Source organism: Phodopus roborovskii, unplaced genomic scaffold (assembly GCF_943737965.1).
Source record: "Phodopus roborovskii unplaced genomic scaffold, PHOROB, whole genome shotgun sequence".
NCBI lineage: Eukaryota > Metazoa > Chordata > Mammalia > Rodentia > Cricetidae > Phodopus > Phodopus roborovskii.
In genome coordinates, this window is record NW_026125640.1 from 431,111 (window position 1) to 458,670 (window position 27,560).

The 27,560-nt window shown below is 38.4% G+C and overlaps 1 protein-coding gene across 1 annotated transcript in view; it reads left to right on the top strand.

The window, feature by feature from the left end:
• Positions 1-27,560, top strand: part of Lancl3 (LanC like family member 3) — a 103,527-nt gene that overhangs the window by 72,461 nt on the left and 3,506 nt on the right. The window contains exons 2-4 of the mRNA XM_051177926.1: positions 12,813-12,936; positions 16,564-16,761; positions 23,192-23,399. Coding sequence (XP_051033883.1) covers positions 12,813-12,936; positions 16,564-16,761; positions 23,192-23,399 — 530 coding nt within the window. The remainder of the gene's footprint in view (positions 1-12,812; positions 12,937-16,563; positions 16,762-23,191; positions 23,400-27,560) is intronic.

Consider the following 27,560-nt stretch of genomic DNA (forward strand, 5'->3'; position numbering starts at 1 on the left):
TTGAATTTAGCTTGGCCACATTTGACCATGACTGGAGTGGTTTCTTAGTGACTACATGGTTGAATATTAGGCACTGCTTCCCTTGGAAGCCCCATGGGAGCGTACTCCCCCACTTCTTTTTGAAGCAGTCTTTTAAGTGACTATATTCTTTCAGACCCTTAAGTCTGCAATGGGTGGAGTTTGGCCAATTCAGGAGATGTCCTTAAGATATCGTTGCTGTTCCTCTGATGCAAAGTGTGTGACTTCAAACATTTTTATTACATTTTCTTCATTTATTTTGGGAGGTTCCAGGTGGGATGTGTACTTGCCAGAGCATGTACAGGTCAGTGAACAAATTGGGAGAGTCAGTTCTCTCCTCCCAGCATTTAGGGAATCAAACTCAGACTGCCAGACTGGATGACAAGTGCCTCTACCTTCTGAGCCATCTCCCTGGCTTGACTTCTTTCCACTGCTAATGTCTTCAGAAACTCAATTACTTAACTCCAACTTCACACAGAACTTTCTGGGAAAAAACTGTATCTTAAAACTTTCTGCCCTGCTTTTCACTGCTAAATCTCATTGTGAACCTGGCCAAAAGCAACTCAGCAATAATTGTGACACAGTTGAAATGAGAGAGAGAGAGAAAATACATGAAGAATGTCTTCCAGTTTAAATTCCAATAAAGCACTTGCTTCTTTCTGAAACCTCATGGCCCCATTTGACCATGAGCATAATCTTCATTCTACACTAATTAAGCTTCTGTGCATCTACCAGTTCCAAATATCCTGCTCACAGCAACTGTCTTAGTCCTCTGGTACCAATGTTATCATCACTCATTGATGTGTCAAAATATCTGCCAGAACATCTAAAGAGAAAATTATGGTTGGGCAGCTCTCCTATTGCCAGAGAGGGGTAGAGAATCATGCCTGGGAGGAGTATACAGAAAGCATAGAGAGAGATGAGAGGTGCTGAGGAAAAGATACAGCCCCAAAGTACAACCCCCACTATGACCTACTTCTTCTAAGTAAGCCTCACTTTCAGGGCTTCCAAATTAGCAATGCCAATACTTTAAGGTAAAATAAAATATGTTCTTTAAAGTTTAAGTCATATGTAAACCCTAACAGAAAAAACAAAAAGCACGTAACCTGCCCAAATCTACACTGCTAGAAAGTAATACATCTGCATTTGGGATCCAGGTCTTGATGTGACTCTGAACTCCATGTTTTTGTCTCTATTTTGGCTTGGGTTTTATTGATTTTTGTTTAGAGAGGCTAGTATGTAGCAAAGACTCACCTCAAATTACTGTATGGCCAAGGATGGCCTTGAATTCCTGATCTTTTTGTCACCACTTCAGAAATGTTGAGGTTACTGGTGTATGTGAATAAGCCTGGCTTCAGCACCATAATTTTTTGCATCACTATGCTGTATTCCTTATATCCAAAAGCCAGACTCCTCTGATACTTGACAGAATGATAAAATTTGGAGCCCTAAGTGACCTTAGGTGGCCATTTATTACAAAATTACTCAGTGAGTGCTTCCCTTACCAACAGCATCAATCACCATCCAAAAGATTCTTGCAAATACAATATCTCAGATATCATTCCTGAGTCAGTCTCTGGCCCAGGAATCTGTGTTTTAGCAGATTTTTAGGCAAAGTTATTAATCGTTTTTAACTAAAGTAGAATTACATCATTACTCCTTCTTTTCCTCCTTCCATCTTCTCCCAGATAGACTCTATTGAACTTCTCCCATGACTCCTACTCTCCAATTGATAGTCTCTTTTTCTTTGAATATATATAGTTATAGATAAAATATATATTTGAATCTACATTGCTGCATGGATATATGATATTGCTACAGAGATATCAGTGGATATGTTAAGGTATAAGGGGAAATCTTTCACAAGGTTCCCATCCCTAGGCAAAGAACTAGAGGGAAGTAATTACTGCAAAGGGGAGAGAAGAATTAGCTTCTCCCAAGGATGGTCCATCTTATTGGTTGTCCAGTGCAGAGTGGTCATCATTGAAGCCATATACACACAAATCAAATGGAGGTGGTATTTATATACATTTAGGTACTTTTTATTAATAACTTTATTCATTGAAAATTTCATATATGTTTATAATGCATTCTGATCAATCAATCTCCTTATGCCTTTTCTCATCTCACCCCATCAGTTCCCTTTTCCTGAAAAATCTCTTTCCAACATTCATTTTTTTGTTTGTTTTGTGTCCTGCAGAGTTTAACCAGGGCTGTCTGTATGACTCTATGTTTGGAATTGATTCTTTAGAGCCTCATGAGTAAACATAAAACTGAATATTATGGCTCCTTCTTTCCCAGAATCTGTCATTTTCTAATAGTTCATCAATAAATATTAAGGCCCCAGGAGCCCTTTTCCCATTCATGTTAGGTGATACTGACTAATGTAAGCCCAGTAGTCACAAAAAAAATGAGAAGCACTTATATAGGAACCAATTTTAGCTTCATTCCTTAATTTGACAAATTAGGGAATTGAATTCTGATCATATAACCATAATTATAGCGCCAAAATTGGATATCAAGCCCCAAATCTCCAGATTCCTAGACCAGCTCACTGTTGTTTCTTCATTAACCTCCAACAAGGGGTATACTGCTACTTGGCCTGGAAACACTGGGTATCGTTTGGAGGACTTCTAGCCTGATTCAACATATCCATTTATGTGCATGACTTCTACTCATGTTTGTCTTACATTAAAGGCTGTTTTTCCATACTTAGGTGACCTTTAGCTTATCTTCTATTTAACCTTTCTCCTCTTTCTCCTCCCCCTTCTTCTTTTTCATATTCTCTTTAAACATTTTTGCAGAGATTTACTATTTCATGTCAAGATTTTCAACATTGACCTTTTAGAATCATTTGGATAACTTAAAAATATGCACATGCTGGAGTGCCCTACCTAGGGACTATGATACCATAAATTTGGCCTTAGGTCCTTAGGTCCTTAGGCATCAAGAATTTTCAGTTTCTCCAGTGACTGCAGTGTACAACCATATATTAAGAGCTACCTTTTTAAGCCAGGCAGTGGTGGTGTACGCCTTTAATCCTAACACTCAGGATACAGAAGTAGGCTGATCTCTGAGTTTGAGGCCAGCCGGAGGTTCAAAGAGAATTCCAGTACAGTCTCCAAACCTACAGAGAAACCTGTCTCAAAAAACAAAGAAAAAAAAGGACTAAGTTTTTGTAGGAGTCACACCATTACCTGATGACATAGGTGTGGTAAGTGTCTTGATTCCCCTGTTGCTTCAGGTTCTGAGTCATCATCTAGTGACACTGGATCTGGACTGGATGACCAGTATCTCCCATGAGTCTTTTTTAAATTATTTATTTTTGTATTTTACATGTCAATCCCAGTTCCCTCTCCCTCCCTCCCTTCCTCTCTCTCTCCCTCACATGCACCCTGACCACCCTCCCCTCCCATCCCTCCACTCCAATTCCACATGTAGGGCAATGTCATCCAGGTGGGGTCATATAAATCTGCCAAGTCATTTGAAGTAGGGACTAGGACTTCTCTCCTGTCTCTAGGTTAAGGCAGTATCCCTCCATGGAGGATGTGTCCGCAAGGTCCTTTTGTGCACCAGGGATACATCCTGGTTCCACTGTCTGAGGTCCCTTAGACTTCTCAGTCCTTCTAGCTGAGACCCATGTTCAGGGGGTCTGAGTCAGTCCCATGCTGGATTCCCAGCTATCAGTCTGGGGGCCCGTTAGCTCCTCTTTGTTCAGGTCAGCTCTCTCTATGTGTTTCTGCAACCTGGTCTTGTCCTCTCCCTCTGCATCTGGATTCTAGTTCGACTCAGTGTTTAGGTATGGGGGTTTGCTTCTGTTTCCAACAGGTACTAGATGGGGGCTCCATGATAGTGGATAAGTTAGTTGTTGATCTCACTATCCGGGAAGGGCATTTATGGTAGCCTTTCCACGGTTGCTCAAATTGTTAGTTGGCGGCAATCTTGTAGGACACTAGACCCTTCTTTAGGTTCAGTTTTCTCTTCATACCAATAATGGCTCCCTCTTCTATGTTCTCTCTCTCTCTCTTTCTTTCCCTCTCTCTCCTTCTCCCTCTACCCCTCTCCCTCCATCTCTCTCTCTCTCTCTCTTGTCTTCTATTCCTACCCGACTCAATCTTCCTAATCGCACGTGTTTTCCTCTCCTCTCCTTCTCTTTCTCCTACTTCTCTCTCCATTCACTGCCCCCGCCTGCTGCCCCCATGTGCTCTGGGTTACTTGTCCAATCCCCCTTCTGTGAGGGACTTTATATGCATCTCTTAGAATACACCTTGTATCCTAGTTCCTCTGGTGGTGTGAATTATAGGCTGGTGATCCTTTGATCTAAGTCTAAAATTCATATGAGTGAGTACATACCATGTTCCTCTTTTTGTGACTGGGTTACCTCATTCAGGATAGTTTCTTCAAGTTCCATCTACTTGCCTGTGAATCTCAAGATTCCATTATTTTTTTCCATTGTGTAGATATGTCACATCTTCTTCATCCATTCTTCAGTTGAGGGGCATCTAGGTTACTTCCAGGTTCTTGCTATTACAAATAGTGCTGCTATGAACATAGTTGAACAGATGTCTTTGTTGCATGGATGTGGATCCTTTGGGTATATGCCTAAGAGGGGGATTGCCGGGTCCTGTGGTAAACTAATTCCCATTTTCCTGAGGAACCGCCATACTGATCTCCAAAATGGCTGTACGAGTTTGCACTCCCACCAGCAGTGGAGGAGTGTTCCCCTTTCTCCACATCCTCTCCAACATGAGTCATCATTGGTGTTTCTAATTTTAGCCATTCTGGCAGGAGGAAGATGGTATCTCAAAGTTGTTTTGATTAGCATTGATAGCTAAGGATGTAGAGCACTTTCTTAAGTCTTTCAGCCTTTTTGATTTCCTCTATTGAGAATTCTTTATTCAGTTCTGTACCCCATTTTTAATAGGGTTATTTGGTGTTTTGGTGACTAGTTTCTTGAGTTCTTTGTATATTTTGGAGATCAGCCCTTTGTCAGATGTAGGATTGGTGAAAATCTTTTCCCAGTCTGTGGGCTGCCATTTGGTCTTGTCCACTGTGTCCTTTGCCTTACAGATGCTTCTCAGTTTGAGGAGGTCCCATTTATTAATTGTTGATCTCAGTGTCTGTGCTCCTGGAGTTATGTTCAGGAAGCGGTCTCCTATACCAGTTTGTTCAAAGGTACCTCCTACTTTCTCTTCTAAGAGGTTCAGTGTTGAGGTTTTTGATCCATTTGAACTTGAGTTTTGTGCATGGCGATAGACATGGGTCTATCTGCACATCACCATTTACAATAGCCAAACATAAAGTATCTTGGGGTAATGTTTACCAAACAAGTGAAAGACCTACATAATAAGAACTTTGTGGCTTCAAAGAAACAAATTAAAGAAGATACAAGAAAATGGAAAGATCTTCCATGTTCTTGGATAGGTAGGATAAATATGGTTAAAATGGCAATCTTGCCAAAAAGCAATCTACAGATTCAATGCAATCCCCATTAAAATCCCAGCACAATTCTTTACTGACCTTGAAAGGATAGTAATCAACTATATATGGAAAAACAAAACACCCAAGATAGACAAAACAACCCTGTACAATAAAAGAACTTCAGGAGGCATCACCATCCCCGACTTTAAGCTCTACTACAGAGCTATATTTCTGAAAACAGCCTGGTATTGGCACAAAAATAGACAGGTAGACCAATGAAATCTAATCGAAAATCCTGATATTAACCCACACACCTATAAACATCTGATTTTCGACAAAACAGCTAAAAGAACACAATGTGGGGGGGGGGGGAGGAAAGTATCTTCAACAAATGGTGCTGGCACAATTAGATGATGGTGTGTAGAAGACTGCAGATAGATCCATGTCTCCCATGAGTCTTTAAAGTCAGCGGTCAACAAAAATGAAGTAAAACCTGTTTTGGTTTTTTTTTTTTTTTTCCTGATTTTCAGTCTTTTGTTAGTTCTTGTTTCTTGACATGAGAAAGGAATGGAAACAGCAGTGAAATGGTATTGGACCAAATGTTTACAACTGAAATTCCCTGCTGAGACCCTTTAATGGATGGAGAGTAATCATCACTCCAGCAACCTGCCTCCCATTCCTCATTGCCCATCATAGTAATAGTCAGGGAGCATCAGGAAAACCAGATGGAACTTGCTCATTCTGCTCCAGCACACATGCCCCATTTGGAGACTAATTAAGAAAATAACAAACCTGGCTGCATTGGCTGAAAGAGCTCCCCACTGGGGTTTGTAAAGTTGGGCATGTTTTTCCTGTGTATAGCATAGTGATAGATAATGGCCCATTGGTACTTCCTCTTTCTGTGTAATCTAATGATTGTATAACATGAAGCACTCCCTCTTGCTTCCCTGACTGTTTTTCACACTTTCTATAGTTCCTGTATTCTAGTTTTCTCAACATATCCTAAGAGACATCCTCTGCAGTAACCAGCCTCTGTCTCCCCATCACCATTCTCTCTTTCAGGTGTGGTCCACAGGCAATAGCAGCAGCCTCAGTATCATCTTGCAATTGTTAGAAATGGAGAACCCCAGCCTCACTCTAAACCTAACAAATTTAGAATCTTCATTCTTTTTAATCAAGAGCTTCAAGTTGACTTGTGTATATATTGTTGCTCCAAGTTTCTGTCTTCTCAAGGTCCTATGTAAATATCTACCCACTAAAGAGATTTCATGAAAGGACTGGCTTTTCTAAGTAACTCAGAGAACCCTAAATGGAATACAACCTGAGACAGCAAAAGTGCAAATAGGACCACGTGTGAATAATGTTCTTATATAAAACCTCCACAACATTTCAAATTGGCATTATTTAGATTGGTAAGTTTAAAAAAACTAAGTTAACAATGGTGACTAGGACACTAGTCTACTTTGCCATGGTTCCCCCTGAAAACTCAGAATTGTCTTGTTCTTTGTCGTGTAGACATGTCATGTGTTGGTATCTCTGTTACTGGTACCATAACTTGAGACAAGATACGTATCTTTGGAGCTGCCATGTTCCTGAGTACCAGTAGGAAGGGAGTATACATCCTGACCACTTGTAATAACCCTGTTCTCTTTTTTTTTTTAGTGAAAGGAAGCTATAGCATCCTTTCTAAGGGTTGACACAAAAAGCTGTAGGTGGGAGTCTAGCATGGGGACATACACCTTTAATGCCAGCACTCTAGAGGGAGAGGTAGGCAGATCTCTATGTGTTTGAGACCAGCCTGGTCTACATAGTGAGTTTGTGTCAGCCAAGACTACACAGTAAAAGTATGTCTCAGAGGGCCTAGGCCCTACTCCAAATGACTTGGCAGATTTTGATGATCCCTCCTGGAAGGCATCGCCCTACCTGTGGAGTGGGTGGGGAATGGGATGGGAGAGGAGTTGGGGGGACATGAAAAGGAAGGAGGGAGAGGGAACTGGGATCAATATATAAAATAAGAAAAAATAATAAATACTAAAAAAAGAAAATATGTCTCAGAACCAAAATTGTGTAAGTAGGAAATGGAGGAATTCTATGCTTTCACTTCTCTGTTTCTTGGCCTTAAAGTTTAAGACAAAGATCTTGCTGTCTGTCTGTAATAAAATCAAATCTTATCAATTTGATTGGTTTCCTAAGTGAACTATGACAGGAGCTTCATAGAGAGTTGCTAAAAGAACGGGAAAGCACTATCTGTTTGCAAAATTTTTCCAGTTTCCTTTTGTTTGTACAGAAACCAAGGATGTGGCAGTTACAGTTAGGAGGGGGGTCCTGGGGACTCGTGAGATGGCTTAGTTCTTAAGAGAACTGGCTACACTTCCAGAGGACCAGGCTTTAAATCCCAGCACCCATATGACAGCTCACAACTGTCTGTAACTCCAGTCCTAGGGGGATCCCATCCCTATTCTGGTCTCCTTGGGCACTGCATGTATGTGGTACATCATAGAGATATATTCAGGTACACACTCATATGCATTAAATTAAAATAAATAAAATCTTTAAAAATGTTTTTAAAATGTGGAAAGTCCGTCTTATGCAATTTAAATATACAGTATCATCAGTCCTTCATCTAATATCAGGGACTTTTAAGAATTCACAGATAATATCTTGTGAAGTCTGTGCTTCTCAAGCCTAATGTGAGTTCACGCCATCTGATGATCTTGTTAAAATGCAGTTTCTTGGCTGAGCAGTAGTGATGTATGCTTTTAATTCCAGCACTTGGGAGGCAGAGGCAGGAGGATCTCAGTGAGTTTGAGGCCAGCCTAATCTACACATCGAGTTCCAGGATAACCAGGCCTATTACACAGAAAAACCCTGTCTCAAAAAAAGAAAAGAAAAGGTTCTGATTCTGTGTATTCTGTAATTCTAAAGATTCATAGATGATGACAAGACTTCTGGTCCATGGACCACACTTTGAGGAACAGATGCAGCTGAGATCTCAGATGTTTACAATGAGCTTTGGCAGTGGCCAAAGACTGAAGTCTCTATTGTATGCCTTAGATTCGGGCATCATTATTAGTTTTGCCTGAGAAGATTTAGACTGGTGGGGAGCAGAATTGATGCGTTTATGTTGAGGATGGAGATGTAAATAGAGAAAGCATTGTCTTTATAGCTATGGTGTTCCAGTTAGGGTTGCTGGGGAGAGGCAAGACAATGAGACTGAGGGTCTATAAAATAACTCAAGTTGGGAGGATGGATGAGAGCCTGTGCTATATTAAAACTTGACAGGAAGCTCTAAAGGGGATTTCCTTAAACTGTCATGAATTAAGAGTTATGGGGGACCAGCTACCTTTCTCTAAGTTCCTTTCCACACAATTGTTCTGCTGGTATATTTTGCCCCAGCCTCCTTTCACTCTCTGTTTGGGTTGGCTTACTCAGCCTTTCCACCCCATAACTCCTACATGTTTCCACTTAAGTTTCAGCCGTGCATGGGTCTATCCCTACCACCTGACCTGCTGTCAGCATCAACTATGATTGCTGACAATTTCATTTCTTTTAGAATATGCATTTTGAATTGTTAAAAAGAGGAATTTAATAGCATAGAATGCTTCAGCACACTGATAGATCTCGGATTTCATTACTATTATCTGAAAATCCAGTTATTGCCAATAGGGGAAGGGCCAACAGTATCTGATGCCCAGAGAAAGAAATATAGCTAGCAAAGATTGCTCTTTCATGGGGGCTGTGTGCCAGAACAGAGACTGTGGTGTGAGGCAAGCATCTTGCACCCTAGTCCATTTTATTCATTTTCTTAATGAAGGTCATCTCTGTACGTGGTTCAGTCATAGCCGTCAGGCAGGACCAAGACATATACCATTTGTTTTATTGCTCTTTCATCTCTTCATACTCAGAGGCCAGCCTAATAAGAATATGTTACAGGGTCAGTGAAGGGAATCAGCTAACTAATGAAACTGTTTAAAGCAATCTACCACAGACCCGCTGCTGCATTTTTGAGATATCTTTATTTTAATTCAGCATAGGCAAAGGAGGTTGAAAAAGTCTGAAGTATCAACACAGCATTAAGCCTTCAGTGTTAAGAACACAGGAGAAGGTTTGTTTTGGGAATGATCTGATGGACAGGGAGCTCCTCTGTAGCTTCCTGTCACTTTCCATACTGGAAATGCTGCTTTCTAGGTCCAGGATATCTGAGTGTACCCTGAGGGCATCTCCTTGGAGGGAGTGCACATACTTGTTCATCTTCCTGAGTGCTTGCAACAGGAAATGAAGGCATGTTTGAAAAAGCTGACACACAAGAGAACAAATCCCAGCCCTTACCCCTAAGACTCACCGCCCCCCTCCACACTTTTGTTCTGTACTGTTTGTTGAGGCGTGGGGGAGGGGCGGGGGAAAGGTACACTGTTTCTCAATGTCGCTTCGCTGCACACAGACTTTTAGGGAGAACTCTTTTCAGTTTGTATTTGCTGATCAATAAACTCAAGGGTAGGTCTTGTCTGTTCCCAGAGATAAAGAACTGCACGCATAACTACCCTCTATCCAGCTGAACAAGCAGCCCCAGTGTTCTCTTTGTTTTTCACGGTGTTTCTGTGAGATAAGAAGAAACCGCCCAGACACGAAGCATGACCAGGCGAGGTTTTTAGAGAGTAGTTTATAAATTCGTTCCCTATTTTGAACAGTGGGATGAAAAGAATGGGGGAGGGCACCACACACAGGACAAGCTGAGTTTTTTTCCTGACTTCCAAACAAACAGGAAGAATAAGACTATATGTTCAACAGAGGAAAGATTCAGACAATTTTCAGTTCTGAATATGGAAAGCAAATAGGAAAATGGTAGTAATTTAGTTATTCAGTGGCCATTTTCTACCACAAAAATTGTCTGTCGTGTGGACTCAGACAGAATCACTACAGGACAGATAAGACCTGTGGATAGCCACTGAGCAAGACATATTCCTAGGAAATTAGGAGGATGGAAGCAGGATAAAAAGTATTAGGTTAAAAACCTTCAAGGATCTTAGCAAGTTTCTGCAAAAGAACCAGAATTTGAGGTTAATGATGTAAGACTTTAAACAATAGGATTCAGTATAAAATCAGTTGTACTTCCTAAAGAGTGTTTTCATATGGTAGATTAATTTGGGGGGGGGGCGCTACAGCTTTGAATCAGAAAGTCATTCAGGAAAAAATATGCTGTTAGGCTTAGGAAAGACCCAAATCTGGATGGATGTGGCAGTGATGATACATAGGAAGACAGGGTTTTCATGGGTAGGAAGAAAGAGGTAACAAGAGACAAATACAGGTAGCTAGTAAAAGGAACATTGAACTTGAAAGCCGTGATATAATTGTTTCTGAGCAAGTGAAACTAGGATAGAATAACATCTTAAACATGTCGTCCATGTTTCTTTCCATCTCTCTAGGTTCATGAATCTAACAAACTGTTGTCTACCTCTCTTGGCCAACAACAGATAGTAAATTCCCTATAGGGCAAAATGTGTCCCATGCTTTCAAGACTCTCCCTGTGATATCTAGTCAGGGTCTTACTAGAATAGTAACCCAGTAAATGTTAATTGGTGGATTAGTGTATAGACATTTTCCGTTTTCTCTTCAATGTATTTTGAAATGGGGTATCAGTATTTAGGCCAAACAAACCTAGAACTTGAGATTCTCCTGACCCAGCCTCCCAAGTGCTTGGATTATAGCATGTGTGCCACACTCAGGTTTCCTCTTTAAGTAATTATTTTGCTAAGTAAGTCCTAGATTTGAGGAACTCAGAAACTGGATTGTACCTTATTTATGGCTTTGATTATTATTGTTGTATTTAAAGAATAATTGGTTGATCTAATGACAGATACAAATAAATGAGATGTATGGGTCTTTAGGAGAGAGTCCAAAAATCAGTGAGCTTTTCTTTTCTTTCTTCCTTCTTTCCTCTTTTTCTTTTCTTTCTTTCTTTCTATCTTTCTTTCTTTTTTTTTTCTTTCTTTCTTTTTTTTTTGATCCTAGATTTATTGAATCAGGCTGGACTGTAGATAATTTGTTTCAGGTCAACCTATCCAGTATTTTCTAGTAATATTTGCCTTTGGGGAAGCTTGGTGTCCTCAGAGCAAGAGACATTGTCTATCATATTTATTGTCTTAGTACCAGTACATAAAATAAGCTTGCATGAAGTGAAATACACATTTAAGAAATGATTGTGAAAAGGACTTTGGGAGCACATTCCCCATGGAGGGATACTCCCTTAACCTAGAGGCAGGAGGGAGGGCCTAGTCCCTACTCCAAATGACTTGACAGATTTAGATGACCCCTCCTGGAAGGCATCACCCTACATGTGGAGTGGGAGGGGAGGAATGGGATGGGAGGTTGGGGGGCAAAGGAGGGAGGGAGGGAGAGGGAACTGAGATCGATATGTAAAATAAGAAAAAAATAAAAAAAAAGAAATGATTGTGAAAAGAAGGGGAAGAGGGAAGGGATGAAGGATAGGAGTAAAGGAAGGAGGGCTCTGTTACCAAAGCCCTCTCTCCCCCAACCTCAATTTTTGTGTTAGGCACCAGAGATTCAAAATGTTGAAATGTCACAATCTTTGCTGTCAAGGGACTGATAGTCTAGTGAGATGCAGAACTAAGACAGCAAGAGGGCAAGTGTTTCATCATAATAGGAAGCCTGGTGATAGAGGAAACAAACCAAAGGAAGCATCCAGTTAGCCCCTGAGGGAAGACAGGTCACGGAGCATAGTGCAAAATAGAGGAGAATAGTAACAGACTCCCTCATGCTTTCAAGGCTTGAGAACATTTTAATCTCCTTTCCTAGTCCTAAAACTGATTATGCACAGATTGGACAAAATGTGAAAGTGTCCTTTTGGTGTTTAAGAGATTTTATTCTTGGCATAAATGGACTTTGCATTCATTCTGGGAATATAAGTGGCTGCTCTAAATTTGTCATACAGTAGCTTATTGTAGAAGCATGGTTTTATAAGCACAGCTTAGATGCCTGATGTGTGGGCCAGACCTGTAGCATATGTTGTGTTGGGAGTAGTAGCTTTGTTAAGCACAATCCATTAGCATCACCATTTGTCCTTTCCTGAGCAAATTCTTGTTCCCATGACAAGGATTAATGATAGAACATGTATATGGTGGTCTTTGCATTTTATAACAACCTATCACAGCAAAAGTGTCTATTTTAAATGTTCTGAAGAGGTAGATAAACTTGAATCAAAAGAAAGAGAACCAGTTGCAGAACATGAAGGAAGTTTAGTTGGCTAAGTTTTGTTAAATATATGATAGCCCTTTAAAGGCCTGTTATTTAATGTCTGAGGGGACAGAGATAGAGGTCCTGCTTTGACTTTGGCTTTTTGATCTTTCTTTATTCAGGTACTGACCCCAGCACAAATTAAATCAATATGCCAGGCGATTCTGGACTCTGGAAAGCAGTATGCCCTAAAGAAGAGAAAACCATTCCCCCTGATGTATTCTTACTATGGAACTGAATACTTGGGTGAGTGGCAACACTAACTAAAGAACAGATGTTTTTAGTTTTGCTACAGACCAGTAATTGTCAACCCATGGGTCATGACCCCTTTGGGGGGTCTATCCACCCTTTCACAGCGGTTGTACATCAGATATCCTGCATATCAAATATATACAATATGATTCATAACAGTAGAAACATTACAGTTATGATGTAACAATGAAAATAATTTTATGGTTGCAGCATTAGGAAGTTTGAGAACCACTGTTCTAGACTATCATTATTCGTGAATAAGAAATACTTTAAAGAATTTTGAAACAAAAGTTGAGATATTTAATATCTTTGCAAAGCATGGATGACAGTAATATAAATATTTTAACATTCAGGTTCACTAAAGACTAAAACCTTTATTATAACCCACTTATTTATTTGAGATAAAAGTCTCAATACATTTCTTAGGCTGTCCTTGAACTACTGGGCTTAAACAAATATCCTGCATCAACTCTATGAGGAACTGGGACTATGGACATATATCATCATACATGGCTTAACTTTGTTGAGACATGGTGAACAATGGTCACACTGATTCTAAGTAATGTTTTTTTTAACAGGGAATAAGATCAATTCAGTAAATTTTGTAGTGACAGCAGATTCATAACAGGCAACTGAACTACAGTGATTAATTTTGAGCTCTGATTCATGTAAGGAAAAAATGAGTTCCCCCCAGTTTGCATCCTTACACTCCTGAGCAAAATTTGTAAGGCCTTTTGTAAGCCACACTTAAATTGTGTCTCCTTTCCTCTAGGTTCTGTCTACTATAGGTTTCTGCGCACTAAGTGAACTCTTACCTTTAAACTATTATTTATGTTCCTTTTGCCTAGAAAGCTTCACTTCCCACAAGCCCTTCATCTACTTGTAATACACAGACTTCAAAACTTGGTGCAAACCTTATGAGATATACTGAGACATGTCCTGTGTTTAAGGGGAAAGGGTTGTTGAAGCCAATCTTGAGAATCATTAACATGTTTCAGGTATTTTCCCCAGCAGCAAATAGGGTGACATCATGGCATCATGCTCACACTGTTAATAGATTCCTCACTGTTTCTTATTGTAATTTGTGAGTCACTTGTTCAACTGCTCTGTCAGGTTTTATGCACATTCAGGGTGGGGATTCATTCATTTAGCTTTGTGATCTTGGGACATTTGCCATAGAGCCTGCATTTGATGAGGGTATCTGAATGAATGGATGAATGGCTAATGAACAGCTGTAGTGAGCGTTTCCTCAAAGAAGTTTTGCATTTTTTCTAAGTCTTTGTGGGATCAGACCTTGAAGCAGAATTTGTACATAAAAATCTATTTGAAGTGTAATCCTAGAAAGCATGGCTAGGGGAGTAGAAACATGAGACAAGGAAGAGGAAGAATTTAATTTGTGAAATGATGAGCAGTTTTTGGATAGCAGAGGCTCTGTGTTAGACTTTTGAGTCACTTTGACAAAATGCCTACTGTAACAACTTAAGGGAGGAAAGACATTTTGTCTCATTGTTTCAGAAGGGTCACTCCATTGTCAAGTGACTGAATTCATTCTGGGCCCATAACATGGAAGAATGTGTGGTAGCAGAAGCCTATAGCAGAGGTTATTCCTCTCATGGTAGATGAAAATCAGGGAGACGGAAGGGCCTGAAGACCCTCAAAGATATACACCAAGTGACCTACTTCTTCTGTATAGGCCCCACATTCTAACATTTCTACAATCTCCCAAAATAGCACCACTCACTGAAGAGAAAGCATTCACTGTAGAATCTGATGGCTCAGTCCCACTGAAGATTGACAGAAGCCATACGGGACATGCCTCAGAATTGTCTTACCCAGGGACTGAGCAAGTCCATGGATTTTTCTATGCATTTCCTGCTTTATTGGTTGGCTGCTTCAGGGGTGTTAATTCTGCATTATTCCTGTGTGTTGAGCATATTCTTGTGGCCAGAGATAAATTTAGGCAAAATAAGAGCTATTTAAGGTAGGAAGTTTGGAGCGCATAGATGCACCTGAGTGGAAAGTTTGTCAGGGTACTAACAGTGCCTTTTATAGTTCTTGAATTAATAGGTTTATTTTTAGGAGAAAGTGATATTCTGGCCATTGATATACATATTACCCAAATTTCTGGTAAATATATAAATACTTCCCTGAAAACTCAAGCTTCCTTATAATAATTAATATCCATCTATAATATGCAATATATTTTAATATAAGACTAAATTGTGTGCATCATATAATAAATATTCTAAGTTGTTTGTGTTATATAATAAATAAAACGAATATTGATTATTTCCATAAATAATGAAGCACTAATAAAGGAGTAGGCTTAAAGGATTATAAGACTGAAAAATCCAGACCTAAATAAGTCAGTGTTGTAAGGTCTGAGTCCAAGTCTGAAGGGAGAAGACAAATATCTAAGCTGGAGAATTATTTCTTAGCGTTTTTGTTGCATTCAAGTTTTAATGAGTGGATGAGGATTACTACAATTGGCAAGGGCAATTTTCTTTAATCACTCTACAGATTCAACTTTTACTGTCCTCACAAGCACTCAAAAAGATGTACCTAGAAATAATGTTCAAAGAAAATCTCAGGGAACATCTTGCCCATTTAAGTTGTTACAGAGACTCACTCATCATACTCCTGTTACACATCTATTATAGAGTACTTAACTTACGTTATAATATTTTCTCAAATATAGCTCACTTTCTGAACTAAATGGAGAGTTCTTTTCAAGAATATGGGCAAACTCATATTCATCTTTGTATCTTAATGGTGAGATAATGTCCAAAACACAAGTATTCATTGTGAAGAATTAAATGAATTGATACCAAGAGAAAGGGCTTTTATCTTTTTGTTTACTTATCTGTCCTTAGCAACTGAAGCATCTGGTGCATAGTAGGCCCTTAGTACTTATATTTTTAATGGATTGATGAATTATTAAGATATCTAGACCAAATTGATTTCAAGCACTTTGGGAACATTTTTATAAAATCAAACTTTCTATGAAGAGCTTAACAGTTTTATTTAGGGTTTATGATCCATATAATTTCAGTCATAAATACAAGTCTGCTGTATGATGTAAGGAAGCAGATAACAACATGCAAATGGATGAATATAGCTATGTTCCAGTAAAACTTTATTTATAAAAGTCAATGTATTGTGTGGGAAATATAGGCTGATTAATGTTTATTCAGGAAGAAATCACTTACATCACAAACAGATGACCGCCATGGGTTCCTGCTCCAAGGATTCCCCTGGATGCTCTCTGTCTCTGACCAGGAAGTAAGAGAGTGAGCTGGGGTGCAGGACCCGAGACCTAGTCCCCACAGGTCATGTTTACACTTGTCCCCATGACCCAATGGGCATGGTCAGTGCAACAGGTACGGGTGGGGTGGATATCTTACTACAGTGAGCCAGTTTTGAGCTGCAAGCTGCTGGTTTAGGTTATTTTTTATTTTGTTATGTTTTTGGTTTTGTTTTTTTAGCAACTCAGTTGTTATAGGATTATATGTGCTTTCAAGTAATATTTTAATGTAAAACAAATCTCACAATTTTATTTTCATTAGATCAAACTCCCTTTCCTCTCTTGGTGGATAAGTGATGTTTGCTTTGTCTACACAGGGGCAGCTCATGGCCTGTCATCCATTCTCCAGATGCTTCTTTCTTACCATGAGCATCTCAAGCCTTCAGATCGGGAGCTGGTGTGGCAGAGTGTGGACTTCCTCATGGAACAGGAACAGAATTGCAACTGGCCACCTGAGCTTGGAGAGACCATCGAGAGAGAGAACGAACTGGTCCATTGGTGCCACGGTGCTCCAGGTCTCCCACACACTGTTGTCTGAAAACGGGGCCTTTCACCTCACTTGCACAAAGGGAGCTTCAGTTCTCTGAGATTTGAGTGTATTTCTCATCCTAGCTCATAGCTATCAAGTTGAAATTTTTGAAAACTAAAAAATACCTTGATCTTTAAAGGACTTCTGAAAATTATTCCACAGGTTTAAAAAATACATCTATCTATCCATAGTGTTAAACAAGCATTCCCTCCAAATGTAATGTGAATCACATGTATAGTATAGTCTAAATTTTTAGGGTATCTGAGTGGTAGCGTGAATGATTAGTATACTCAGAGTTCTGGGTTTAAGTCCAAGAATATATGCATAAAAAGAATCAAAAGCAAAAATAAATGGATAGAATTCATTTTAATAATATATAACCCAAGTGTTATTTTTTCAATAGGCTACCAATTTAAAAATAGAGATGGCTGGGCTAGGGACAAAAAGCACTTTCCTGGAACACAGAGGACATCCAGAGCACTAAAAAAAAATGATAGTATACATTCTTTAAAATATTGAAATCTTCAAAATTCAGTATTGATTTTATATTTATATAACATTCTAATCAAATGCTACATTTCAAAATCGTTTTAGATACTTTGGAAGGTGTACATCCATAGCCTGATTTTATGGTGGCCTCTGGCCTAGTAGTGTGACAACTTGTAGATTTCTAATCTCAGGCCCCATCACAACCCAGTGAATCACAATGTGTATTTGATCAGTATCCTTATGCAACTTGTGTTAATCTTTAAGTTTGAAATGCATGGTTTTGGAATTATTGTTCAAGCGAGTATTTCCAGTAATAATCTAATAAAGTATCTAAAGAAATGAAAAATCCATCCCCAATGAATTTTGAAATTGAACCTTGAAACTAGATGGACTTCATTACCTACCTCTCTCTATCCCACCCTTTCCAAATCCCATTACACTGCTAACTAGTCTTCTGGAGAAGGGATGATTTAAAAGAAGCTAAAGTCAAACAAATCAATTCAGTTAATTGGAAAAGAGAACAAAATACCAAATAACACAGTTATTAAATTTGTTCTTTGACAATTACGTGTGTCTACAATGCTTTATAATTACTTTCATGTTCAAAAATGTTTTGATTATGAATGAATTTGCAAGGTTGTACTTCAAACAGAAGAGTACAACTTTAGATTGCATATGATTTATCCTTGTCTTGTTACCTGATTTTTATTGCCTCCCTTCTCACTTTAATTAATGTGTTTTAACCAAACTAGATTTCTGTTTTTTCCTTGATATAGTTTGAGGTGATGAATAATATAAGTCACTGCATACTGTCGTAATTTCTCTGCCTGCCACATTTAACTATGGAAGGAATGCTGAACTGTGTATTTAAAAAAGTACTAGGACATAGTACATTATGTTCAGGCTAACTGCTGGCCAGGTATAATTTGTGCCCATTACTTCTTGCTTTGACCTTTTGGGGGGAAAACACAGCAGTTAGTAATTTACCATCCTGGAAATTATGTTTCTTGTTATCCACAATACCTGTTTCTCCTTCCTCTTAAGCATTCTCAGCGATGGTCTCTGGACATTCTCCAGGCATCGCAGTATTCTTGAATTTTGGAAATGTCCCAAATTAAATATAGAATATTTTAAAAGGACTCAATGTGCTAGCAAAGGCCCTTAATAGAGTAGAAAGATAATCTACTAACATGAGTGGTTGAGGCTATTATTGAAATAGGTGTTTACATGGCTATTATTCTGTATACCAAATGCCATCTGTTTCAGCAGGTCATGGACTATGACACTGCAGCATAGGATTCATGGCATTGGAGAATTTATTCACCCCTCCCCCTTTGGCATCCATTCTAAGCGTTTTGAGAAGAGTAACATGAATACATTGCTTCAAAACAAAAAGGGTCATTGAGTCCATGTAATCACAGGAGCACCAAAAAGAATCTGATTCACTGGAGAAATATGGTCCATTATTTCTACTAATCCCCACCCTCACCTAATAGTGATTATAAAACTGGTAATCACAGGTCAAAGACAGTCAAGATCTCACTGAAGTTTACTATAATAAATTTCTCCCCAAATCCAGCAAGAATAGGCCTTGAAATTCATTTGTTTGAGAAAACAAATTTTGAGAATAGATTTATGATCAACCCAGATGATTCGGGATGACAGACCATTCCTGTGATTAAAATCCTGTCAGAGATAATCTACACAGTGGAACTGTCTTATCCATGCCTCAGTTTCCTATTGACTTTCTTTCAGCCCTCCTCTACTAGTTACTGCCCTAGTTAGTAGGTATGAAATGTATAACTAGTTCTTGATGATAGGTTAATAATTCTGGGGTCTAATTGTAGCTGTAGCAGTAACCAGCTAAGTGACCTTGAGAAAAGTCACTTTTTTAAAGAATCTGAAATGAGCATATTGAAGTGAAATAGTGAATCTCAGTATTTTCATCACCATTGACACATTTTTACATCTGGACCTTTGTCATTCCTAAGGGCTATAGCTCAGATGTTTTTATAAACACCGTTTATAAACACATTTATAAATACCTACAGTGACATATAGGTTTTTCTCCACAAATACAATAGTGTATTGTCAGAAGACTCATGTGATCCCTTCATAACCTTGATCACTCTGAAATACAGGATGGAAGTCACTTGCAGAATCATTAAAACAAATGCTGTGGTTAACATAACCTCCCTGACTGCATCAGGTTACATCATTACTTTGGTAACACTGACTGTGCTCTTCCTTTACTCTGTGTGAAACACAGGTGTGAGCAGTTTTGAAATTTCATTCCACAAAGGCTCTTGAGTAAGTGACTTTGAAGATCGAGGAAAGTTTCAGAAGCACAGGGTGGTAACTAAGTTTTTTTAGTGACTCAGCAAAATTACACATCCTAACATGAACCTGACTGGTGATACTCCAATATGTTGAAATGGTGTATTCTACCTGTCACAAGACTCTGGATATCCCACATTTCAAAGATTTAGTCTCCCCAAACCATCTCTATTAAATTATAACTTAATGTCCTGGTTGTATTTGGCAAAGTCATACACTGTCACTGACCTGTGTTTCATATTGTTGAATACTAATTAGTGATCCCAGGAAAACGTTGTACTAGTTCCCATCACAGTCAAAGAAACATGACATCCTTTCCTTTAAGAGTCAGAAGCATTAGGATGGTTTCCATTAGGCCAGAGTAGGCGCTAACAAATTTAGAACATTTTCAAGGCCCCCTACACATATATCAGTCTGTGATCAAGGCTTCAAGAAGAGGACATTTTACTCTGGTCAGAACCATAACATCCATAGCTTGTAACTGTCTGGGGCTAATGGCTTGATATAACAATCAAACCATCTCAGTGTATCTTCTTTTCTACATCTCTGCTCTGCTTCCAGTGCCAGTTTCTGCTAGAGCAGTGGTTCTCAACCTTCCTGATGCTGTGACCCTTTAATATAGTTCCTTGCATGTGGTGACCCCCAACCATAAAATTATTTTCATTGCTACTTCATAACTGCACTTTTGCTACAGTTAGAATCATAATATAAATAGCTCATGTGCAGGATATCTGACATGTAACCTCCACAGGGGTTGTGACCCATAGTTTGAGAACCACTGTGTTAGGGTGATAAAGGAGGTATCACAGGGACAACAGACATTCATGGAAGTATTTGGTGACAAAATACCACACCACAGATGAGGAGTAAAGAAAAGAATATGATAAAATTCCTGCCCTTTGGTTGTTTGCCTTAGAGTAGGGGAGACAGACAGGGGAACAGATTGCTTTAATTTGGTTATATATAAGTGTTATATATAGTTTGAGGTAGGATCTAAGAAAAGAGATTTCCCATGCGGCCTCCAGATTCAGTGAAAGCTTCCTAAAGAAAGTGATTTCTCAGTTGAGTTGTGCCAAGAAACACAGGAGGCTTCTTCCAAGAATAACATAGGCACTCAGAAACACAGAAGCACTGCAGGTATTTTGTTTTTATGGAAGTGAAAAGTTTCAGTCAGAGAATGAAGAGGCTTGCAAACAGAGCAGGATGTTGACCATAAAAGGGCTTTCTTATCATGCTAAAGTACCTGTATAATGGGGAAACCCTTTAGCTTTTGCTTGGCTAAAACTCTTGCCACATAACACACTGTTCTGTGTGTTTGGAAGCAGAGTATATTCTTAGGGAAACCTACTAGGCCAGGGGTTGTAGGGCAGCAAAAATAACAAAAGCCAGAGAAAGGCAGCTTTCATTGAGACCAGCTGTACTCTGATTCTGATGGATGCTAATAGGCACAGATATACTAAATATCTGGTTCTTGAGGAAAGAGAGAAGGCTGTTTGTATCCATCCATGATAGTCAACTTCAGAGGGCTGAGTACATGATATGGCTTTCTGTTTGCCTGTGGGGAAATCTCCAGACATAGGAATCCAGGATGTATGTCAACAGCCAGCAGTTAAAAGAACTCAGGCATGGCATACTTGCTGGTAAGATAAAGGGGAGCTGAGTCAGATACCTGTACATTTGCCAGTACTCAATTAGATTGATGGCAGTCTAGTGGGCTATAGGTCAGGGACCCTCCTGTGTACTCCCATAACTATATTTGTATACACATACCATAGTTCATACCTCAAGATTAAACTCTAAAAGCCATTAAAGACAGTGGCCTTTTAAAAACCAGCATTTTCCCTATAGTTCATGCTCAGTTGGTATCTAAACAGCCACCACATCCTTTGAAATTACCCTTTGGCAAGTTTCATTTCCCTCGTTCTGCCAACAGAACTAGCTCAGAGCTATCCTGCCTTTATTTAGGTCTTTCCTAAATACTGTGTGAGAGCAATAATACTGTTTTGCAAAAATCAAAACCAACCAATTCATAATAAAAAGACTTTTAGTAGTTCCAAATTATCCACAGTATACAGTGTAAAATGTCCAACAGAAGCTATCATACCACCCATAATGTAAACTCCTTCTTCCTCTTCTACCCTCCTGGCCCCTTGGTTAGATTGCTGCCAGACTGATCTTGTTGTTTAGTCTTAGATATCTCTGAAACTCTTAGCTTCTGTGATCTTGGTGCCTAATATGCTTTCCCTGCCTTATCTTAGGCCTGGGGTTTTCTGTGTAGCTTATAAACCCCAGGAAAGGCTAGCTTTCACTTAAGGCCTCCCAGGACTGTTTCCCTCAGGACAGTTTCACTTGTCTGATCTCTATAGTTTCACTGACAGTACCATTCGTTGTATGTCCCAGCAGCAACATGGACCCATGCCTTAGTTTATGTTAGTCACAGTGTCTACAGAAAGGGCATAGGCCATTAGCATTTATTTCAGATTCCTCGGTGATAGGACTGACTATGCAATTTGGGACCTAGTATAAAATAAGAAAGTACTGATTTTGAAAGGCTATTAAGAATCTCAAGATGCTAACAGCAGACTATCAAGCCCAGGATGGGACCCTTTGAGGAGCAAACTGCTTTGCCCTTGAAGCTTGCCTTGCACCATGGCCACACATGGATTTTCTACATTTTTTTCTTCTTTAGAAAACCTTATTTAAAACAATGAAAGACAGAGAGAATCTTGTGGGTGATCGCATCAAGATACCTACTCCATTCAAGGCTGTTGCTTCCACTTTAAAATATACATGTGGAGGGTGCTGGGCCCAAATCCCAGTGTCTCACACTTGCTAGGCAAGCATTCTACCATTATGCTAGTCTCTTAGCTCTTTTCTGCCTTCTGTTTAGGAGGTAAGTGGGCTATGAAAGAGGCAGAGTCATCTTGGATTATTAATCTCTTTCACTATGGACCACCAGACCTTGCAACTTGAGGAAACTAATTTTAAGGAGTAGTTGTCACATCTCCTGTTTCTATTCTTGCTTCTATAATGGGTCTGACCTTTGTTGGCAAGCTTTGAACGAATGTTTCTTTCCCATGGAATGCTGACCACGGGAAGGACTCACTTCAAAGCTGGAGTAGACATCTTACTGAGGTTGCTTGATAGCACTGTTATTTTTGGAAAGATTCCTAGTTTTTCTCTTAAGGGGAAGGGTATTGTTATAAATATGTAAACATTGCAAATTCTGAATTTCTATAGGATAATGGATCATATTAATTGATGTGCTTCAATTAAAGTGTTTCTTTGTCTCCAGAAGCCAACTCCATGATAGAATTAAGACTGTTTAAACTACTCACACATGGAAAAGCACACTCTCGTGTAGAACATTCTATAGTTTTGCTACCAAATGCATAATGTCCAGAAGTCTACTTTTTGGAAATGTAGCTAGGAATGTAAAACTAAAAGAAAACAAAAAGGAAATGTAGTATCTCAAGCCACATCTTAGAAATACTGTGTTAGCCTATGTGATGATTCATGAGGTATACACCTTTGAGAAGCTGTATATTAAACCATGAAAGTCACCTCTTACTGTCGATGTTTTTTTACAGGAATTGCTTATCTGTTTGCCAAAGCTTATCTCGTTTCCAAGAAACCACAGTACCTGGACACATGTATCCGGTGTGGGGAGCTAACATGGCAGAAAGGCCTGCTGAAGAAGGGGCCAGGGATTTGCCACGGTGTAGCTGGTAGTGCCTATGTCTTCCTTCTGCTGTACCGTCTTACAGGAAACTCCAAATACATCTACCGTGCCCAAAGGTCAGCTATTTTCATGTGCATATTCTTAGAAATCCCTTTTTCCACCTTGTGACAATGTCTCCCATATTTTAGATTGGCCTTCAATTCACTATAGTGACCAATGCTTGAGTTCCTCATTCTTCCTACTTACATCTTCCAAGTTCTAGAATTACAGGTGTACACCTCACCTGTGGTACTAGGGATTAAATCCAGAGCTTGTGTGTTAGGCAAGTAGTCTATCCACTGAGCTACATTCCCATGCCTTGGTTTTGAAATCTTAATCTAATTAATTTTCTAAGTAGGTAATGTAGTCACCTGGTTTCAAATGTGTGAAAAAGGAGCATAGTGACCAGGCTTCCCAGCCATCTAATTGACTTTCCTGGAGATTCTGCCTTGTGTGTCTTCCCAAGAATGTTTTCTGTAAAATCAAGCATAGGGGAGTATATATCAAATTTTGTCTTTCTTATACAAATGATAGTGCCTTGTTATCTTGCTGGCCATGCTGTATCAATTCACATGGGGTCTTTCCTATTATTTTTGTTAAACATTCTTACTAAAATGAGAACATTTTACTCCAGTTGTTTCCAATATAAACAATGCTACCTTTTACACACTGATGAACAGATTATCCTTTTCCTGCCATCTGTCTATAAGGGAAGTAGGCTAGCAGAAGGCAGAGGCATCTTGAAATACTAATCTCTTTCACTGTGAACCTCCAGATCTTGCAACTGAGGGAAGTAATTTCTATTAATGGTTGCCATGTCTCTTGTGTCTGCTCTTGCTTCTATAGTGGATTCAATCCTTGTTGGGAAGTAAATTCCTAGAAATGGAATTTTGGAGCTAAAGTTCTAATGACATATATTATCTAATTTTATAATGCTAAATTAATCTCTGTAGTTTATTCCCTGAAGCCCTAAAAAAATATGGAAACCCGATGTCGAACAGACAGCATTGTTTTGAATAGAAATAACTCCATACTGATTAATGGTATATACTGTGCCAGAAAGGCTATGAATGGGCTATAAATAAACTGCTAGAAAACCGAGCAGCCTGAAATCAGTATTCCCTTTGAGGGCACTTGGAAGTTGTCTATGTAAATTGTCAGAAGAGGTGGTTTTCTGTGTCATTTATGACTTCTAAGCTAGGAGGCTTCTCACTAACTCCCACCAATATGACTTGATTCCCTTGTATCTGCGTTGTTACTTGGTAGAGGCCAAAGAATAGTACCTCATAGTTGTGAGAATTCCTTTAAAGGATATACCCAGAATCATAGTGGTTATGTGAAATAGTGCCCACATCTCAGGGGTACTGGCTGATTTAAATCAATTTTAAGACATGAAATTTATTTTATTATTTAAATTTTATAAACTTTACTATAAAAAGAACTTGCAAATAAACACAAGTAAATCATTTTCAATAATGCCTGGAATATGGTATCTTCAATGTAAGGGTTAACTTTTGTTATTAGTATAATTTTTTTAGCTTTATCATTCCTAAGTTTTATCCATGCATATGTATGTATATGTATATATGTATTTATGCATGTGTGTGTGTGTGTGTGTGTGTGTGTGTGTGTGTGTGTGTGTGTGTGCATTTTCGTTCTAGGAATTAAACCCAGGGCTTCACATTTGCTAAAGACATATTTTATCATAAATCATATCTCAGCTCTCAATCTATTTTTAATAGGTTCATATTATTATTATACATATATAAAGGTATTAGATGCACTATTTTAACTTACAATTTTGAATGAGTAATTTTAGTTTGACTAGATTTATTTCATTTTTTAAGAAGTTAAACAATTGGCTGTGCCGTGGTGGTGCATCCCTTTAATCCCAGTACTAAGGAGGCAGAGGCAGATGGATCTCTGTGAGTTTGAATCTAGTCTGGTCTACAGAGAGAGTCCCAAGACAGCCTCGAAAAGCTATACAGAGAACTCTTGTTTCAAAAAAAAGAAAGAAAGAAAGAAAAAAGAAAGCCATAAAGAAGTTAAATAATTATTCAATGAACTTATACCATAATTAATTCACTCAACTTCTAAATAATAAAAACTTGATATATGTTCAATATTTACTAATATAGGCAAAGTTGCCTTAAATATGATATCCAATATATACATCCAGTCTAATCAAAATACACAATATATGTACATTATAGTGGTAGAAGCATTTATGTAGGAAACATTTTTAAATTACTATGTACTTCTTTTACTTCCAGTGCTGGGAATAGAACCCAGAGACTCACATGTGCTAGGTAGGAAAGCACTCTATCCCTGACCTAAAGTTTTAGAACTGAAATCTTCGGGTTTATTAGTGTTTCTGAGTCTAAAGTGAATGTACCTTTTTTTCTTTCCCTTCTTCCCATCCGCTCCCCTTCCTTTCCTATTATGGTAATTATATTAAAGATTATAACTCTTCCTCAAAATGTGCTGTAAATATTTTCCTTTATTGCTATTTCTTTTTTAATATAAAAATTTTATATTTGTGTGGATGTTTTGCCTACATGTGAATCTGTGCACAACCTGTAATCTCGATGCCTGCGGAGGCCAAAAAAACAAAGCGGGTTTCCTAGTATTGGAACGATAGACAGTTAGGAGCTTCCATGTGGGTGCTGGGAATTGAACTCAGATCCCCTGGAAGGGCAGCCAGTACTCTAAACTGCTGAGCTATGTCTCCAGTCCCTTTTTGTCCCCATTTTTCCCTCTTGTTACTAAATTTTCGTCATATGAAAGTACTAAGTGTTCTTGTGAAAGTCATTAATTTTCCTTTTAAAATTTCTGTATTTTGTGTTATTTATGAAATTTTCTTTACTGTTCTAGTGTAATAAAGGGGAAATTAATACAGTTGCACTTTTTGACTTTATTTTAACATGAAAAAATTGTATTCATCTAGAAATTGTTTTCTACCTTTGGTCATTGAAAATAAATGTATCATATCACTGTGATTTAAAAGTTAATCTTTATTACAAATTGAAGTTTTATAGATAAACAGCTTTGCTTGGGGACTTTCTTATGTGCCCTTTGGCTACTTCTATACTTTATTATTTACTTCTATTTTGTCTTTACTACCCTCCCCCATTTTTCATCTTGTAATTTAGGAGCAGTTTTTCAGCTTCAAAAACAGTGTTATGCAAGTTGGTTGGAATTTCACTGAAGTATAGGTTATTTCCATAAGAATTATTAACATCTTGAAAATATGAAGGTTTCCCATCCAAGATCAAGTTATTTGCGTTGAAAAACTGTCTTTATAATTCTTGATAGCATTAAGTTATTTTGTTTTGTTTATTTCAAGTTTCTCACAAATGAATTTTTCTCAAGGAATCATTTTCAGGTTATTTATTATTGGTACTTATTAAATGTAAAAGTCATATATTGTACAGTTTGTCATCAGTTTCTATTTTTAATGTAAATATGCATTGCACCTTGTAATTATCAAGTTTTCATAAATATTATCATCATAGAACTTACTGATTCCATTATTGTTCTACCAGTTTTCTATTAGGTTCCTTTGGAGTTTTGATACACACACACACACACACACACACACACACACACACACATTATATGATAGTAATTATGACTGTAACCTCCTTTCTTCTAGGCAGTCATAATGTTTTTGGTTTTCTATTGTGTGAGTTCCCTAAAATAATGCATCCCCCATAGCAAGCTTTAATAAGAAGGATAGAAAATATCATTGCTTTTATGCTGATTGCACTAGGGAATCTTCCATTTTACCAGTCTTTTATATTTACTTTTTATAATGTGCATCATATTAGGACAACACTCCTATGTTCAAGGTAATCCAATAGATTTCCACAATGACCAAGTCTACACTTTGAGTGAGAGTTCCTACAACACCTAGATCCCCTCTACCTTTGATTTTATCTCCTATTCTCTTTCTTTTTGTTCTCTCTACCATGTTCAGGTTCTTGTGATTTCATTAGTATTCCACATATAGTATACCTCAAGACTTTTTAAGTTTTGTTTCTTTCCATTGATAATTTTCAATTTCTTCCTATGTCTCCTGGCTCCCTAGCTTGTCTACATTTAGCTCCTAGCCCTTTCCACCTATAATGTTCACTTTGTACATATAATTCTTAGCTCTTTAGAGTAAAAGTCTGAATGACCCCGAAAGGTCTTCTCGTGATAATGCATAATACAGTATTCAGTGTTAAAATAAAATG